This window comes from Leopardus geoffroyi, chromosome B4 (assembly GCF_018350155.1).
Source record: "Leopardus geoffroyi isolate Oge1 chromosome B4, O.geoffroyi_Oge1_pat1.0, whole genome shotgun sequence".
NCBI classification, from domain to species: domain Eukaryota; kingdom Metazoa; phylum Chordata; class Mammalia; order Carnivora; family Felidae; genus Leopardus; species Leopardus geoffroyi.
The window spans coordinates 58,692,054-58,712,030 of record NC_059341.1 but is presented as its reverse complement, the minus strand read 5'-3'; the positions used below and the strand labels follow the sequence as shown (position 1 = coordinate 58,712,030).

The following is a 19,977-nucleotide window of genomic DNA, read 5'->3' as shown; positions in this document are numbered from 1 at the left end:
GAATTCTATATGCTCCCAGGATTAAGGATTATTCTTCCAGATACGCAAGAAACTGGCAAAAAAAAAAAAAAAAAAAAAAAAAAAAAGGTTGTATCTGAGGGTGGGCCGTGGGACTAAAAATCAAGGATGGGAGAAACTGAGGTTGGTAAACTTTTAAAAACCAGACACATGCTCTTTACATTAAAAACATACGTTTAAAATTTTCTGCTTTCGATGACGGGAATCCACCGTAGAATTCTGAACAGGACTTACGGGAACGTTACTTCGGGGATGGTGGGAAGTGAGGCGGGCGCGCAGCCAGCTTAGAGGGAGTGACAATCACGATCTATTCATTTCGTCCTTCTCCTTGGCATCCCCACACGCGGATACACACTCACAGGCACTAACCGAGCGAGGGGTAACATGTGGAAACGTGTCTGCAACACTGGCACCCCCCAGGAGTGAGGGACGAGGGCGGCTGGGGAGGGCGCTGGGTCTGACTCGCGGTCCTGGGAGTGACTCTACCCTCTGGGGGCGGTCTGGGGGAAACACAGCCTCGAGACTCTTCCTGCTGATGCAATCTGTTAGAGAGAGAGCCGGAGAGCTCCGCTGCGGGCGGACCAGTCAGCAATCCCGCCCGCCACGTGTGGCCGCCGCCGCGCCGGCCCGGTGCCCAGCCATTCATTCCCGCAGCCGCCGCCGCGCGCCCGGGTCGCCCCCGCCCGCGCAGCCCCGGAGCGCCTGGGACGCCCCGGGCTTGCCCTGCGCGCCGTTCCAGCGCTCTTCACGGCCCACCGAACCATGAAGGTAACTGCTTACGATTCTGCCTGTGTTTTACAAAAACGTGGGCATGGATTGAGCCTGCGATCCCGCAGAAGCACAGTTGGCAGAAAGGGGGCGGAAGAAAGACGAGCGTGGTTCGTTTCCACGCAGACGTTTCGAGTACCTTCTTTGTCAGTCGTGGTTGGTCGACTGAAGTCTGATGCTCAGACCTTCCTTTTCTTTTCGAACTTCCTTTTCTTTTCGAACTTGCTCACAGGATGTCCCTCCTCAGGCTTTTTCACAGCCGCATTTGTGAACGGAGGTGGAAGACTGCTCGCCGCTCCCTCCCCTACCTGTTTTGAAGTTTGGGAAGGAAGAGGAAGCTTTTTTCAATCGTTAAGATGCATAGGAGGTGGGGGGTTGGGGGCACGAGGTCTTGGGGTGTCTCTGGCTGTAAACAGGGGTTTCCTGGTGGGTGTATGCAATGAAGGAGGGAGGTGCAGAACCGGGGCACGAGGGTGGGAGAAGGGGGGAAAACCGTCTCATCGCTGTTAAGAAGCTGAAGGCTAGGGGCGCCTGGGTGGCGCAGTCGGTTAAGCGTCCGACTTCAGCCAGGTCACGATCTCGCGGTCCGTGAGTTCGAGCCCCGCGTCGGGCTCTGGGCTGATGGCTCAGAGCCTGGAGCCTGTTTCCGATTCTGTGTCTCCCTCTCTCTCTGCCCCTCCCCCGTTCATGCTCTGTCTCTCTCTGTCCCCAAAATAAATAAACGTTGAAAAAAAAAAATTAAAAAAAAAAAAAAAAGCTGAAGGCTAGTCTTTGGCTGGTGGAAATTAAAGCTTCTACGAGTTACAGGTCTTAGAAGCCTAAGGGCATTCTTTTATTAAACTGAGTGAGCGCCTTAATGGTTTTAATTCTTATGCTAATCAAGGGTAATTAGCCTAGCTGCCTATTACTTCTGATGGTTTAGGTGTAGAAAAGAACACTGGTTAAGTGTTTTCCTGGTGTCTTAACGTTGGAAAACTTCCTTGAGGTTAAAAACTGAAGAGCAGCTTTTTTTAAAGAGTGTAAAAGATGGGCACATAGCCCTGCCATCTGAATATCTTGGAAGAGCTGTGCGACCTGAACTTTTAGGAGAAAGAAACCCACCTTTGAGCATTTTGAAGGAGGAAGATTGAAGTTACGGTTCTCAACTGCATTACCCACAACCCGCCCCAATCTTCAATTCCACTCTCAAGAAATAATATGTAAATGATGCCTGTTTCGCCAAAAATTTCTACTGAGATTAAATAGGAACTGAGTGGAAACACTGTTGGGTGTTAAAAGGACATCAGGCAAATGTGCCACAGTGACAAGATTTAGCAACCTTTTGCTTCCATAGTCAGATACTCTATTTCTGCGGTGCTCATTCCTGTCTCATTTCAACTGAAAAATACACTTTGATCACGTATGGGGTTAGGGAGTAAAAGGTGAAAATTATGAGAATAAACACTCTTGCTTTTCTAGCTTTTCCCTGTCCTATGTGGAGCTGTCGTCTATTATGAATTTTTGTAAATTCATGGATATTCTAACATGAGTCCCCAAACTCCTACCTATCCCTTTTACAAGGTAGTTTTATAACACAGGACACTAGAAGATATCCTCAAGTAGTCTCATATCTGTTTTTCTGATATCTTATTGAGATCGGGAAAGAAAAGATTGCTTTCTAGGCATGAGGTTCCTTCCGGTTTGTTTTTGTTATTTCAAAAACTTTTCACTGAAGTTTTGCTGTCATGATTTTTTTTTTTTTTTTTTTTTTTTTAATGTTATTTGCCCATGGCACCAAGATAGGCTCTGTCTTTGGCACATTTTCCAGACGGGGCTCCCTTGCCTGGGAGCTTGTATTTTAAGATGGACACATGCAGCATGGGCAACCAAATAATGAAACTAGCATATACATTGAATAGGATGTGTCTAAGAATTGTAAGTACATATTATGATTTGCTAAACTAAGGTGGTGATTTAAGGAGCCACATATCTAAAGGGAAAGAGAGACAAGAGAAGTCATAGTCAGGGATGTGTGGGTAAGTGAAGGGAGAGGGTAGAGAGGGCTGTTTTGTGTGTGTGTGCAGGGGGCAGATCCTGGGGCCTGGCAGGCAGAAGGGTTTACTTTTCAGATTCAGATGTGGCCCCTCAGGCAGAGCTCAGGGATGCGTAACCAGTTAAGCAGGCCTAACAAAAGGGCATTGGTAGCAACTGGTGGTGAGAAAAAAGGGAAAAGGGAGGGGAAAAAAAAAGACAAGAATTTGTTTTGGTTAATATTTCATTTAGTGACTTTCCATCACTTCATTTCATTTTAGAACTACAGGGAGAAAGGAAGGAAAATTAAGAAAATTTTCCATTTGTATGGAGGAATTTCTCTTGCTCAATCAGCTCATTGAACCGGGGAAGGTCTAATTATTTGAAATGGGTTTAAAACCTTATGAAAAAAAGTTGAAAACAGTCATTTGATTATTACAGAGATTTGTGCTGAGACTGAAAACAAGTTATGGTTTCCCTCAGGAGCTGCGTATTTCCCCCATTGTGCTCATGAGTTTAGATTTTATCCCTCCGTTCAAGTCAGGACTTTTAGATCTGTAGGGAAGAAAAAATAATTTTTCCTCTACACCTTCTTAGGTTGTAAAACACAGATTAACAGGAGAAAAACAAAAAAAGTTTAATCCCATGTGTACTTCCTGTATACATGTGAGATATCCAGGAAAAGTGAGTAACTCCACAAAATGGCCCAAGCTACCACCTTAAAATATCATCCTCAGCTAAAGACCAAGGAAAGATGTTGGGGTGCAGTGAGAGCGGGGGAACCAGGTTGGGAAATTTTCAGGCAGAGCACAGTAAACAAGAGTAAGATTGCAGATTTAAATCAGTACTTTCTCCATTGGTAAGTTTTTAGAGATTTAGTTATCCCTTTCTTCAGAGAAGAGACACCCTGTACAGGGGAGGAGAGACTCCCTGAAAAATGGAGATTTCCCTCATAAATATGAATTTCTTTCAGAAAAGGGCAACTTCCACTCTGTTTTCTGAAATTGTCCTATGTCTGACACCTCTCAAAAATAACTGGTCCAAAATAATTGTTATGCCAGAGGCATATTTTTAGCATGGTATATTCCACTTCCCTTGACTTCTTTATTTCTAATATCAGGTTGTAAACCAGTGAACAGTTGGATAGTAGTGTTATTAACCTGAGAGGTCTGGGCTTATGAGTAGACTATTTCTGTGCATAAATGAAGAGTTGTTTCTAAACTCTGGCCAGCTTGAGTGTTGGGTTGGTTATATCTTTTGGGGTTTCAAATTGTCTGCTTCTTTGAATGGCCTCTTCTCCGTGGGTGTAGGAAGATGGAAATGAAGAGCTTTCTCTTTTTTCCTTTAGGCTTGGCCTGTAAATAACCTGTAAATAACAGATGCCACCCTGGGGAAACCCAGTGGAATGTTCATCCTTATGCCTAAGGGGATTTTGTTACCATATAATGGAGAGAATCTAGGACCTTCCATGATAGACATCATTATTTCAGGCATCCTCTGCTTTCTAAATGATACTAACATTCTTTCTGAGCACTGGAGGAAACTGGCTGCTCTGCTCACTTTACAGTTGTAAGTGTGGGCAGTCTTTGTGTTGTAACTTTATCCCCTCAACAGCTGTCCAAATGCTCTAAGCATTTAATATAACATATGGTAAACATTCCAACTGATAGGCTTTCCTGGGCCTCTGTAGCCCATTTGGTAATACATGTCATGGCCGTTCAACTAACGCCTCTGAAATTGGATTCTGTATAAATCAACTGAGACACAAATGTGAGGTGCAACTCAGATTTTTAAAATGCTTCCAAATTAAGCATTTGGGATGCTCGGATTTATAAATACTACTTTGTCGATATTTGCAATCTTTATAAGATCTAGTCTGAGTCACACCATCAATGGTGAATGCAAAGCCAAAGCAGAATCAAGAACCCCAGCGTTCAAGTGCCAATTGCACCTATGCTTCTAATTAGTTCTCTTAAGTCCACAAGCTGCATAATATTACCTCTGCAAAATGAGCATTTATATTTTAAAAATAACTTAGAAATTAGATCACCTTATTAATGCAGCATAGCCCATCACATGAACATTTTTTTTCTCTTGTCATATTGGCTGTGCCTTTTTTTGTGAGAAAAGCTATTTTACACAACACTTCTTTTGTGTTCGGTGGCTAATGGGAGAAAGAAAATCTTAAAGAGATATTCAAGGTGCAAAGATGTAGAAAAAAGTTGAAAAGAGGGAACAGAGAAGACAAGTTAAAAAAAAAAAAAAGAGGAAATTATATTACCACAAACAATATTCCAGAGAAGTTGTACTGAAAAACACATGATTCTTTGTAATTGAAAAAGTGTAAAATACTTGTGAAATTCAGCTAGTTCCCTTAACACTTGTCTTAGAGTCCATCTGAAAAGAATTGATTTCTTAGTTCTTTATTGTGATATGTAGATCTAAATATCTGATCGATTGCATTTATAGTCTACCCTAGTCTGAGAAATGTTTTTCCTGTTTTAACTGTAAATGGCTATTTGCCTTAGGAAGCCCTAACCAGCCTAGGATGTAATTAGAGCATTCCAATTCTGACTCCTTGTATGTCTAGACAGAAGGGACACCTGTTGGGATGTTCTATGCCAAACATTGCCATAGATATCTCTTACGTGACCAACAAAGGTCTCAACAGAGTTTGGGCATGAGGCCAAGGATGTATTTGCACAGGATGATTGCCCAGCAGTTGTTACCATTCGACCACTACATTAAGGGCGATTTTGCCTAGTACATTTTACTTCATTTTAGCTGATTCAGATTCAAAGTTATATTGTTTTGATTTTAGTACTAGATGTTCAAGCATCTGAAATCACAAAAAAATGTTAGTTTGAGCTTCGAAGATAAAAAGTAGAGTTAAAATGGAGCTATAAAGTTTACAGTGGAAGCAGAATGCATTCCTCACGGATTCCATGGTTTTCAAGTGCTGTGAATGTTATATATACTTGCAAGGTGAGTGTTGGTGTTTATAGAAGAAATACATTCAAGCTTGAGGAAGGACTTCGTTGCTTAACTAAGATGATGCTTTATATTTCTGAATGCCATATAAATTACATGACATTGAATTGTAACCTCAAAACATTTGTATAAGGAAAGCATTGCAGCTATTATTAACCCTGTTTTAAGGACAAGGAAAATAAAGATCAGAATACTGGAAGTGTTTAAGGTCACAAATTGCAGAGCATAATGAGAAATTAGAGTCCAATGAGCTATCCATTTTACCAGTCATTCTAGCCTCTTTTGGGTCTGATAACATGTTGTAAATCTTATGGAAAGTATAAACAATCTCTCTAGCAAAATTTACAAACATACTTAGGAATAAAATTGTGTGTCTTAGTTATTTGTTAGTAAAACCAAGATGAGAGACTGATGGGAAATACTGAAATGATCTAGTTATTTAGAGCAGTAGAGAGCTATTGGCTCTTGCTTCTGCAATCAGCTGAGGTGTGAAAATATATAAAAGATCCACACTGTCCTTTGACTGTTGAAAAGTCCCAAGTAATCACCTGCCTTTAGCTCAAACAGAAAGGCAGTTTCCTTGTTTTTTATCAGGATGTGAGTTACCAGTTTCTTCTTTATGTTTTATCTCATAAAGATCTAAGGTGTACCGTATAGGAGAGGAATAAAAACTTTTCCAGTACCTTCTTAGGTTCTGTTGTTGGGGCCGTGCAAATTAGACTGACAAAAGAGAGATTAACAAGAGAAAAAGAAGTTGATTAGCTCTTGTAGCATACATGCACATGAGAGAAATTCAGTGCTGAGTAACTCAAAGGTGTGGTCAGAATTTGGGCTTACATAGCATCTTAACAAAGAATGATAAATTTGTAGAAAAATAACAAAGAAAAAGGCACAGGTTTTAGGTTTTCAAGTGCAACAGACTGGGCAGATAAATACATTAGGGGAAACTAATGGGGTAAGGTTTGTGTAAGTCCATCTCACTGCTGACTGTCTTAATGCTGTGAAACTTCCTCAGGAGAGGGGATTTCTCAGAAGTGTCTGCTTTTAGTCAGAGAAGGGAATCTCCAGGAAGGCGTCTTTCTCCATCTCATGGATCTACATTGCCTTTAGCTCAACGTAATCCTTATGTCGGGGCACCTGGGTGGCTCAGTTGGTCTGCCTTTGGCTCAGGTCATGGTCTCAAGGTTCATGAGTTCGAGCCCCACATCAGGCTTGCTGTCAGCCTATTAGTCCAAAGCCCACTTTGGATCCTCTGTCCCTTTCTCTCTACCCCTCCCTTGATTGTGCTCTCCCCAAAATAAAAGCAATCCTTATATCAAAGTGACATATTTTGGGGTGGCACATTTTGATCCCTTATACTATTCAGACTAGAACTTGGTTTACAGAATCTGCACCCTGATATCTTTGATCTCAATGTAGTTTTGAAGGGTGTGCATGGCTGTTTTGTGAAGCAGGGTTAATACACAATTTTTTACTAGAGCTTAATAGTTGGGGTGCCTTGTTTTCCCATTTCTTAGCTATAAATTCCCCGCCACAGTGCCTGTCAAAGGGGCAGGCATACAAGGCCATGTCCTACCTGGTGACCGCACCCTAGCCACAGATGATTGTAGCAAGGGTGGATATTTGACCCAATTTCAACCATCGTTTACTTCTTTCTTATTCTCTTGTCCCCCGTGTTCAACGAGATATCGTACCCTGCGGATTCTCTTTTCTCCATCTCTATATGCTTTCTCTTTCCCATTGCTAATGTACTGATTTATGCTCTCATTACTTCTTACTTGAATTTTTTTCAGAAGTCTCTCAACTGGTCTCAAGCTTAATTTTCCTAAGGTACTATTTTGATCATGTCATTTCTTCACTCAAAATACCTCTATGACTTCCCCATATTAATTTAGCTTAGTGCATAACGTCTTTTTCTAATCTGTTCTTTCTATAACTTTTCTATCTGTGCACTCCTCCAGTCATAATGGGTAGGTTTGCTCTACCTCAGAATGAGGTCTTATATTTCCACATATTCCCTCCTAACCTCTTTGTCTCCATTTATGCCTCTCCCTGTCTATGCTCTCTGGCACACCCCTCACTATGTGGCTCACTCCCCAGGCACTTTTTGAGAACATTGACTACTTTTAAAGGGAAATGAATATGGGTGGAAGGTGGTGGAAGGAAATAATAGGGTTACATTTTGAAGTCAGGATATAAGATACTGATCATGTCCTATAGTCTCTCTGCATTCACCTTTCCTCTCCTCTGGCATGAACATCCTACCATCATTGGTGCTTGATAGATTAGTTGAGCCAAATCATCTACCTGTTTTAGTCTTCATAGATCAGATCAATTAATCATGTTTTATACCTCTTCGTGTTGTATACCTTTTCAAACAGCAGTTACATCTTAACATCTGGATTTGTTCGGAGTCAAAGCTTTAGTTGACTCCCAAAAGATAAAGGTTTATAAAGACATAGAGAACAGTAAATATTTACATGTTTTAATGCCTAATTGACAGACTCATTTTATTTATTTATTTTTAAATGTTTATTTTTGAGAGAGAGAGAGAGAGAGAGAGAGCATAAATGGGGGAGGGGTAGAGAGAGACATTGAGGATCCCAAGTAGACTCTGCGTTGACAGCAGAGAGCCAAACGTGGGGCTCGAACGCACAAACCATGAGATCATGACCCGAACCAAAGTCCAACACTAAACTGACTGAGCCACCCAGGTGCCTGGCCAAACTCATTTTATATAGCCATTATTTTCTGATTGACTTTTTTTTTTTTTTACAGAATGTCAGTGCTGAAACTACGTAGATTGCAAATAGACTGTAGGCATAAACAATTTAAATGTTTCTGGGAAAATTCATAGCAATATGAACTGAATACCATGAAATTCCTAGCAAATAAACCCAGCAATGCCAGTCTGCTAAATCACTACTGTTTTCATATTTAGGCAGGTTGTAAAGGGAAGCTCCCCTGTCATATCCCAAGGAACTGACTTAGAATATAGAACAAAGTCATGTGTCTGGGAATGCTAACCAATTCCAATACTGTTTAACATGTTTTTTTGTTGTTGTTGTGAACAATGCAGTTTTTAAGCAAACTAATTAATGCATACACTGACAAACAAATCCAACAAAAGGGGCACTTAGAGGCAGTGTTCATTGAATACTGGAATTTTGAAAGAAAAAATCTATTAGGTCATTTTAGGCATTTACTTCTGCCAAAGAAGGATTGTCCTTTCAAGTTTATTTTTCTAGCTTTCAATTCTATTCCACTTAAATATCTCAACAACTAAGACTCTTCAAATCTTCTGTGGACAGTTCTGCCACCTAGTATAGTCACTGTTTAAAGTTTTCTGATAATTAACTTCTTTTTCCTTTCAGTTATATACATCAACCATTTTTGCTTGGCTATGCTTATCATTTGCCATGAGTCTATATGCTTTTAAAAAATATATAACATTATGTATGTGTTCATGACTTGGTTACAAAGTACAACGTTGTTAACTAAACAGGCATTTTCTTTTGCGGTAACATTAGAGCGAATATTCTACTAGTAATGTCAGTAACTCAGTGAATATATAGATAAAGGATGTCAATGAGGTTTGTGCGTCTTTAATAATTTCATGCATGAGTCTTAACATTAACGTCATCCCTGCTGGTAAACCAGGCACCTTCCTTTCTCTTAACCAATGTTCCTAGAACCTTATTTACAGTAACCCATCAGTCCGCCACTTGACTTAAAAGGACAACACTTTGAAGCTGGGAATGAGGAGTCATTAGCAGCCATATGAACTTAACTACATAATAGCAGATAGATTTAATGGTTCAACATCATTGTTAAGGCTTAGCTTAATTGGAAGTGTCTTGTATTTCCTTGTAAATGTGTGAAATGATGTATGAACAAGAGTATTTATTGCAGCATTGTTTGTAAAGACAAAAGATTGAAACACACCCATATATTCATCAGGTGTTAAAAAGAATGAGGTAAAAAAAATCACTAGAGGGAAGAATGAGTAAGCTCTTTCTATAGATAAGAGGAAAATCTCCATGAGCCTTTTCACTGTACATGTTTATATAGTGTTTGATTTTTGACACATGAATTTATTATGTTCACAATTGAAATGAAAAAGGAAATGGAAATGCTGTAGAGTGAATTTAACTTGACTCTAAAGCTATTGTCAAGAAAATCTGAAATACTGGGTAGTTTAGCACAATTTGGTTAAGACCCAGGATATATACCTTGACAAAATATCTAAACGGTTGTATTTAATTTTTACTAACTGAAAATGATCTATTGAGAAGGCAGGTTAAACACAATGTGGACACCAACTTTACAGTAATTGTTATATTAAGAGTATACAAACTCTTCTTACTCATACAAACCTAAAATGTATATATTATAATAATGACCGGCAAACAATGATTAATTCGGGTTTCATTTAATTAAACACTTATGTAGCTCTTACTAAGGCTATCAGGCTTTGTATTAGGTAATAGGCAATTGGAAATAGTTCAAGCATTATCCTCACTCTTGAGAAATAACCACTCAGGGAGAAGTGTATAAAAAGCAAATGCAATAAAGTATAACAGTTGCCACAATAGAAGTCTGCACAGGGTACAGGGGAGCATAACAAAGATTAGTCAGAGAAATCAGAAAAGGCTTTATAGTGGAGGTGAAGGTTGAGCAGAACCATGAAAGAAAGCCAGATGACCAAGGGAGTAAGAGCATCTTAGGCATATACATGTTCTGCTTTTATCCAACCTCAGATTCTGAACCCTAACCCTAACCCTAACCCTAACCCTAACCCTAACCCTAACCCTAACCCTTATCATAGAAGACCATGAAGAAAAGCATACCTGGCTTTCCTTCCAGAACACTGGTAAACACAGACAGCCCCCAGTATCCAGCAAACTCCAGAGAATGAACTATGGGAACTCACAGCATTGGCAACCTGACAAATGTATTAAATGGGCCCTATTATACTTTTTTTCATGAAGCCCTCATTCACCTTCACTCTCTCTGTGTTTTCTGTCTTGACTCAACCCTCACTAGAACCTCCCACCCAAATTTGTCCATAATATCCTTTGCAACTCAGTATTAGCACATCCCCCTTCACTTTCACTAAATATATATTGATCCTTCTGGCCTTAGGTGAGGTCATTTCCCTACCTTCCTCTGGTGGATGTTGCTCATTTTCTCCACTTTCTCAGAATTGGAAGGGGCTGATCTCCTTCACTATGTCCAGTGCTGTTTCCTGTGAAATCCCTCTGCTAATCATGCCATCAGTCTATGTACCCTATCTCCTCCTGTAATGATCATTGAAAGACCTCCTGGTTACTTTGCCCCCATTATCCCCTGAAGATTTTAGCACTTGGCTCCCAATTCTCTCTTCCAACCCAAGTCTTGTTTTCCTGTATTATTTCAAGGTACATGGGTGGCTCATTTCCCTTTTTGGTATCTCAGTCACTTTAATTTCTCATCTCCATTAACTTGCTATATTTCCCAGATGCAACGCACACCTATGGCTATACCCTGGACTTTTGAATGACACTAAATTACAAGTCCTCGGGTTATTTTTGGTCCAAGATATATCTGATATTTGTACAGCTCTCTCCATTTTAACTTCCTTGTGTCCAGTTCAAGTCACTGTCTTCTCCTCACTGAATATACAGTAAAACCTTGATTGCAACCATACCTCATTCTGGAAACATGCTTATAATCCAAAGTACTTGTATATCAAAGCAAATTTCAAGAACTTTTGGCTCAGTTGTGATCATGTGACACTGGCATCACGTACTACTCCTATTGCAAGACATCGCTCATTTATCAAGTTAAAATGTATTAGAAATATTTGCTCATTTTGTGGAACACTCGCAGAATGAGTTACAATCCAAGGTTTTACTGTGTGTGTATGTTTCTTGCTCACCTCTTGCTCACCTCCACCTCCTACCCCTAATCTGTTCTCCATAGAGCAAAGTAATTACATCATCCATCTGCTTAAAAAAAGTAGTGAACCCCTTTCAGTTATGCTTTGAATAAAACCCAAAGTCCCTACCATAGAAGTCCCAGAGGGATCTAGTTCCTCTCACTTTTGCAACCATACCTTGTTACCCCTTAGCCCCCAAACTTTTTCTTCAGGGCTTTTGTACTTGGGAATCCCTCTGCCTGGAAGGGATTGTCTTCCTACTGTTGATCTAGCCAGCGTCTTATCACCCTGCCAGCCTCAGATTGCATGTTGTTACCTCACAAAGACTCTCATGACCCCCTGTGATTCCCAGGCTTTCGGAGCACTAACTGCAATGTGTAATTGTTTATTGGTATGATTATCATTGTGGTTTTGGGACTGATGTCTGACTCTCCCACTAGAGCATACATTTCTTAATGGCAGGCAATATACTGCTTTTTACTACCATGCAACCGTATGTATTCTAATACCTGGCTTGTTATAGATGGTTGATGAGTGTGGTAGGCTCAATAATGGCTCCTCAATGATGTTCATGACCTAATTGCCAGAAACTGTATTATAAAGGAGATTTTGCAGATGTGATTAAGTTACAGATCTTGAGATAGGGAGATTTTCCTTGATTATCTGGGTAGGCCATTGTAATCACAAGGGTCTTTACAAGAGGGAGCAGGATGGTCATGGTGAGAAGAAGATGTGATAATGGAAGCAGAGGGGAGTGTGTATGAGAGAGAGAGAGAGAATTAGATTTGCACATGCTTCACTGCTTGCTTTGAAGATGGAGGAGGAAGTGGCCATGAACCAAAGACTGTTAAGCGGCTTCTATGACTTCTAGAAGCTGGAAAAGGCAAGTAAGCAAATTCTCATCCTAGCGCCTCCAGAAGGAATGCAGTCGATGTGAACACATTGCCTTAGGACTTGTGACTTCCAAATCTGTAAGATAATAAATTTCTGTTATTTTAAGCCACAAAATTTGCACTAATTTGTTACAGCAGCATTAGGAAATGAATACCAAAATGATTTTGGTACCTGGAAACAGGGTGCTTCTGTAACAAATACCTAAAAATGTAGAAGAGGCTTTGAATTGAGCATTGGCCAGAGAATGGAAGAACTTTGAGGACCATGATAGACAAAGCAGAGATTGCCTTGAAATGAATGGACTGCTGGTTAGAATATGGAAATCAAAAGTGCTGCTGGTGAGGACTTAGAAGGAAGTGAGGAATAGGATACAGAAAATGTATAGAATCTTACAGAATATCTAAAAAGTCACAAACTATTGGTAGAAACATGGATGTTAAAAGCACTACCAATGAGGGCTCAGGAAACATTGAAGAACGTGTTCATGGAAACCTGAGGAAAGGTCATCCTTGTTAAATATGGAAGAAAGCTTAATGTATTATAGTTATGTGGAAAGCAGAACTTGTAGGTGATGAAGTTGGGTATGTAGTTGAGATTTCCAAGCCAAATACTGGTTTCCAAACAAAATACTTACCTCCTTTCCATTTCCCTCAGGATGATTACCTCAGATACTGTAATGCATTTATTGGACAAATGTTCGTAGAGTACCCACTATGTAAATATCAGGCACTGCTAAAGATCTTGAGGCCATAAGGATGAAGAGTTGGCAAAGTCGCTGCCCTCCTGGCCATTTCAGGGAAAGGTCATGTAACATGGTAGTTATGAGCACAAACCGGGGCCAGACTGCAGATGTTTTGAGTCCTGGCTTTGCTTATGATCGACCTCTGGCAAGTTATTTGTGCCTAAGTTTTCTTATTTTAAAAAAAAAAATGTGGGGGGACGCCTGGGTGGCTTGGTCGGTTAAGCGTCCGACTTTGGCTCAGGTCATGATCTGGAGGTCCGTGAGTTCGAGCCCTGCGTCGGGCTCTGTGCTGACAGCTCAGAGCCTGGAGCCTGTTTCAGACTCTGTATCTCCCTCTCTCTCTGCTCCTCCCCTGTTCATGCTCTGTCTCTCTCTGTCTCAAAAAAAATAAATTAATTAAAAAAAAATTGTGGTAATAATAGTACCTTACCTCATAGAGATGCTGTGAGGATTACATAAAATAACAAGTGTAAAGCATTTGTAACAGCACATGATCCAAAATAAGTCCTATATAAATAGTAAGTAATATCATAATTTACTCTCATATACTGGTACCAAATATTTCAATTAGTGGTGTAATAGGAAGAAAATGAAATGAAATGATGTTATAGTGACAGAGTTGAGGGGAAGACAGACTCATTCATACTGGCTGGTCAGGGAAATCTTCAGAGAGAAGGTGAACTTTGAGACATGACCTGAGCACTACATACACAGGAAAACACTATAGGGTGATTTGAAAATGAGCATCCCATGCAGAGGGAGGAACAAATGAGATTTCCTGGGGTTTAGTGAGCCAGGGGGAAAGTTATAGGAATGAAAACTCCTTTAAATGGTGCTGAAGAGTGTACATTTTATTCTAGTGCAGTGAATGCTCCTGGGCAGGGGTAGGGAGAAGGGAATGGAGGGTGGAGGGTTGGGTGAGTGTTGAGCCACAGAAAGAATCACATTTTTAAGAGTCATTGGTGAGTCAAGTAGTATATTATGGTCACATTTTTTTCTTGCACAACATTTGCTTTTCCTGCAGTTATTGCATTATTTTCTTCCATTTATTTACTTTACTATGTATTTATTATGATTCTTCCCACCTGCCCAATAGGGTTCCGAACAAAATTTTGCATAGGTCAAATGTCAGTTCCTCTTTTTCTCAACTCTTTTTCCTGGTACCCTCCTTATTCTTACTCCAGTCTGTCCTGGTATCTTTCTAAGACTTCCCCTTAGCCTCTTTTATCCTCTGTGTTAGGTCTCCAGACTTTTGGATTGTATGGCTTCCTCTTTCTTGGTTTACTTCCTTGTCTGTGTGGAGAATTATGCTCCAATAGTTGTCAAATAAAGAGCACAGGAGAGGTCAGTGTTTTGATCCTTGCATGCCTCAAAATGCTTTTGTTCTACTATCACTACATTGGTATTTGATTGTGAATAACTTTCTAGTTTAAAAATGATTTTCCATAAAATTTTAAAATAATTGCCTTTTAAAATTTTAAAATAATTGTTTACTAGTGTCCTGTGTCACTAATGAGAACACCAAGGGCACTCTTAAATTTTTTTTTAACTTTTTTTTTAAATTTATTTTTGAGACAGAGAGAGAGCATGAACGAGGGAGGGTCATAGAGAGAGGGAGACACAGAATCTGAAACAGGCTCCAGGCTCTGAGCTGTAGCACAGAGCCTGACGTGGGCTCGAACTCACGGACTGCGAGATCATGACCTGAGCTGAAGTCGGACACTTAATCGACTGAGCCATCCAGGTACCCCAACACCAAGGGCACTCTTAGTTAAATACACTTTTTTATGTAACCTATTTTTTGTTCTTCCATGAAGTATACAGGATCTCTTTTTATTGCTTGTGTTTAGAAACTCTATGATGGCATGAGCCCTTATCCATCCTAGGAAGTTTTCTGGTCATATGTCTTTGATAGTTTCTTCCCCTCTTCTTTCCCTGTTTTCTTCTTCTTAGACTTATATTAGTTTCATGTTAGACCCCTGTAACTGATCTTCTCATTTTTAAATTTTTTCTCTCCTTGTATCCATTTTTTTGGGTTAGGGGATGATTTTTATCAATGTTTTTCTTCTAACCTTTTTCTTGAAATTCTAAAATTTTAGCCTTCTTATTTCTAAGAGCTTTTAAAATTCTCTATTCCTATTGTTTCATGAATAAAAGAATCTTCCCTGTATTTCTGAGGAAGTTAATTAAAAAAAATTTTTTTTAATGTTTATTTATTTTGGGGAGAGAGAGAGAGAGGCAGACTGCAAGTGAGGGAGGGGCAGAGAGAGAGGGAGACATAGAATCTGAAGCAGGCTCCAGGCATTGAGCTGTCAGCACAGATTGAACCCACGAACTGCGAGATCATGACCTGAGCCAAAGTCGGCCACTTAACAGACTGAGCCACCCAGGAGGCCCTCTGAGGAAGTTAATTAAAACCTATATTTTTGAGAAAATTAATTAAAATATTTTCTTTTGCTCTCTTCATCGCCCCTCCCCAACACCCATTTTTGTTTCTGGTTTTTTTTTTTTTTTTTTTGGTGGAGGAATTTACCTTTCTTTTTTTATTTATTTAAAAAAAAAAAAATTTTAACGTTTATTTATTTTTGAGACAGAGAGAGACACAGCATGAACGGGGGAAGGGCAGAGAGAGAGGGAGACACAGAATCGGAAGCAGGCTCCAGGCTCTGAGCCATCAGCCCAGAGCCTGACGCGGGGCTCGAACTCGCAGACCGCGAGATCGTGACCTGAGCTGAAGTTGGACGCTTAACCGACTGAGCCACCCAGGCGCCACGGAATTTACCTTTCATGTTAGTAGGCTTTCTTGAAATATCTGGTGACTTGTAGCAATCTATCTAGGCATTAAGAAGCCTATAGAGGGGCGCCTGGGTGGCGCAGTCGGTTAAGCGTCCGACTTCAGCCAGGTCATGATCTCGCGGTCCGTGAGTTCGAGCCCCGCGTCAGGCTCTGGGCTGAGGGCTCAGAGCCTGGAGCCTGTTTCCGATTCTGTGTCTCCCTCTCTCTCTGCCCCTCCCCCGTTCATGCTCTGTCTCTCTCTGTCCCAAAAATAAATAAAGGTTGAAAAAAAAAAATTAAAAAAAAAAAAAAAAAAGAAGCCTATAGAGAAGTTCTGCCTGGCTCCTTCTCTGGGTGTTTCGGTTATATGACCACATGGAAGTGACTAGGCTGTTTCACTGGAGCACTCCCAGATAATCTTAACTCTAGGTATGTTCTCAGGATATTATGTAGTTTTTGCAAGAAGAATCATCCAATTTGCAAAGGACTTCCTGCCAGTGTTCTACAGGCCCACCAGGGGTAGGGGACTACGAATTTCATCATTAAGTGGGTTTTCACTTAATCCCCTAAAAACAGTGTTTAGATTCCCTCAGACCTGGATCTTTTGTGCTCATTTCTTCCATTTCCTGATGGAATCTGGAAGGGGTAGTTACACTGTGGTGCTAGGTGGGTGTAGAGACACAGAGGTAGGTGTGTGTGAACCTTCTATGGGTGAGACAGGATGTCAAATGAGACAGTGGCCTCCACTGAGGCTCTAGTGCTAAGCACAGAGGGAAAAGTACCTCCATGTTCCAAACAGACATGTTTGGTGTACCCAAAGAACTTTCTGAACAACAGCAAAACCAATTATGCAACCTTGGACTTCTTAACTTACCTCTAATTTATATTTAAGAGAAGGCTAGAGATTGAGCAGGCAAGGCAGAAGAGGCAAATTTGGGGAGAAAAAATTATTGGCCAAGCAAGGTGTGTTTGCCATTTCCCCTTCTTTATTTACCCCAGAGGAGGGAGGGGGTGATATTCTCATCTCTCCAACAGAATACTTACCAAACACTCTGTGAGGAGATTTGTGGGTTCCTTTGCCTTAAGGGTCTGGAGTGGAGCCTAGAGGCTCTTGAGAGCACTTGATGTGTGTTCCCTGGCCTATTGGTGTGGTATATACTGAGATTTGACTCCTGGAACAGTCAAGGCTGGCTGTTGGTGGGAGAGTCAAGAAAGGGTGTTTGTCAACACCATGAGCTATGTGGACTTTGAGGAAAGGTGCCATATTGGAATCACCTAGATGGAACCCTGTCCAAGAAGGCTGCTTGCTGGGGCAAGGAGAGCCCAGCTATTGGAGGCTCTGTAGGGCATAATGCCAGAGCCAGAGCTGAAGGGGCATCATTAGTGAGGCAGAGCATGTATCCTTGCAGTAGGGAGCTGCAGGGCAGAGGCCTTCTTTGGTGGTGGGGATAAGGGAAGAAGGGTATGTGAAGAATCCATAAATGCCCTGTGATGCATATATATATATATATATATATATATATATATATATATATATGCATGCACACACACACACACACACCACATCTTTATCCATAATTTGGCTATTGTTGATAGTCCTGCTATAAATATTAGGGTGGTTTTGAAGAGTTCAGGCCAGTTTTTTTGTAGGGTGTCCCACATTCTAGATTTTGCTAGTTATTGCTTTATTAGATTGAGATTAAACCTCCTGGTAAGAGGTAAGAATACCACCAAGGTAAGATTGTATACTCCTCATTGCCTCACATCAGGAGACACACAGTGTTTGCTGGTACCTCCATTAGTCATGTTAAATTTGGTCATTTGGTGAAAGTGATGCCCAGCATCTCTCTCCCTTGTAAAGGGGCATTCCCCTCCTCCCCTTTTAATTAATATGTAATTAGTGCATGATACTTTGAGACTGTGTAAATACCCCAGTCTGCAACAACTTTTCATTTGATGACCTTAGTATCCTGTAACTGGTCTAATTCTATCATTCTCAGCATCAATCAGCTGACATTCTGGTATAAAGAAGAGGTTTCCCTTTCTCTCCCTTCTCTCTCATTATAATTTGTTATTGTTATTTTCTTACAAGTTATTAAGAATTACTCACAATATTTTCAATAAATTGATGGCAATTTATGGTCTCCTCCATTTAGAAAAGAGGAAATGAGAAAGTAAGTTACCAATACACTTGCTTGAAATTGTCTAGTGCTCGAATCATGCCATCATACAGACTAAAAAGCTACCTGTGCAAAATCAACTTGGATTTTGTTTGTTTTGTAATAAGATCTGACAGCAGCTGAGTAAAAATTAAATAAATTGATCAGGATCGTCACTGATTACAGAAATAGATGGGGACTGCCCACACTACTTGCTACCGTAATATTCATTAAGTGCCCCCATGTAGTCTGAAGGCCTGGGTTCTAGTGTCAGCTCTGCCTCGTTCTGGGCCTTTTATTCTGGTCAAGGCAGCCTTCCTGATACCCAGTTTGGGTATCTCTAAAGTGAACATAAGAAATATACTTGAATCCTTCATGTCTCCTTTCCTTAAAGACAGCTCCTCTCTTCTGCATCTCCATGGTTAATCAAGGCCTCTCAGTCTATTCCCATGCAGAAGAGAGTTAACGAAGCAGGCCTGAGAATGCCAGTCTTGGAAACGTCTGTTTGCAGGGTTGGCCCTTGGCTGTTGTCTAGGAACTTGGATTTTGAGAGCGTTCCCACAATTCCCCGATAAGGGTTCACTGTGCCTAAACTATTCGTACAAACAATGTGGTTTTTACTAAACATCTGCTTTCCTTCTGGGAGTGTGAAATTTTGGTATGTGCTAGGTAGAAGGTGCTTACATGACCAGCCCCCAGTAAAGACCTTGAGCACCGAGTCTCAAATGTGTTTCCCTGGGAGACAGCACTTCACATGTGTTTGTGGTAGAGCCCCTCCCTAAGGAATGCAGTGAAAACCTCAAGACAAGGGAAGGCAACCTGGCAATGTGCGTGTGCACAACATTCGTCATGACTCCGTAACATAGAGCGCCTCTTCAGATTGTATGTTACCGTAGACTGGAGACAAAGGAGCCAAAACTGTACAAAAGGCCACCAACCCCTGTTGCACTCAGGGCTCAGCCTTTTGGGGTCTTTGCCCACTGAGCCCGTGCTGGCACGAATAAAGCTGCTTCATGGAAAGAAAAGCCTCAGTGTCCCCACCCTCTTTGTGTGAGTCGCTGCTGCCCGTTGTCTCAACTTGTTGCTGGAGAAATGAGGAGTGTTCTGTGTGATTCCCCTGGAAGAGGACTCTTGGACGGTTGTGCCTGGCTTCCTCTGAACTTTGTCCCACGTGCCTTTACCCTTTGCTGATGTTTGCCCTGTGTCCTTTTTTATCCTGTAATAATTCATAGCTGTGAGCACTGGATCCTGTGAGTCATCTTAGCAAATCATCAAACCTCTTCCAATTTTCGCATCTGTAAAATAGGGTTTATAATAATAATAATAATAATAATAATAATAATAATAATATCTACCTTATAGTGTTGTGAGGATAAAATGTGTGTGGAACTAAGGGCCTGATGAAGGGTGCATCTGATAGAGGGTGGTTGTTATTATGGAGTATGTTCACTGTTCCCATAGAGCACGTATTGTGTTCATGTGTGTCTGCTCATATCTTTTCGTCAGGTAGCACTATTACATCTATTCAAGTAAATTAACTCTCAAATCTTTGATGACTCATCTGATGGGAACGCCAGGTTCACATGCCAGTTTATAAGGGCCCCTGGTTCTTTCACTGAAACATACATGTGTGTTCACCACCTAACAACTATCATAAAATAATTTGGGACTTGTTTTGTCATCTGAATGTGTCCTCCCCA

The 19,977-nt window shown here is 40.8% G+C and overlaps 1 protein-coding gene across 1 annotated transcript in view; it reads left to right on the top strand.

Moving 5' to 3' along the window:
- The first annotated feature begins 347 nt into the window (after positions 1-347).
- BCAT1 (branched chain amino acid transaminase 1) overlaps positions 348-19,977 on the top strand; it is a 107,690-nt gene continuing 88,060 nt past the window's right edge. The window contains exon 1 of the mRNA XM_045466390.1: positions 348-786. Within this exon, the coding sequence (XP_045322346.1) occupies positions 781-786 (6 nt within the window). The 5' untranslated portion in view covers positions 348-780. The remainder of the gene's footprint in view (positions 787-19,977) is intronic.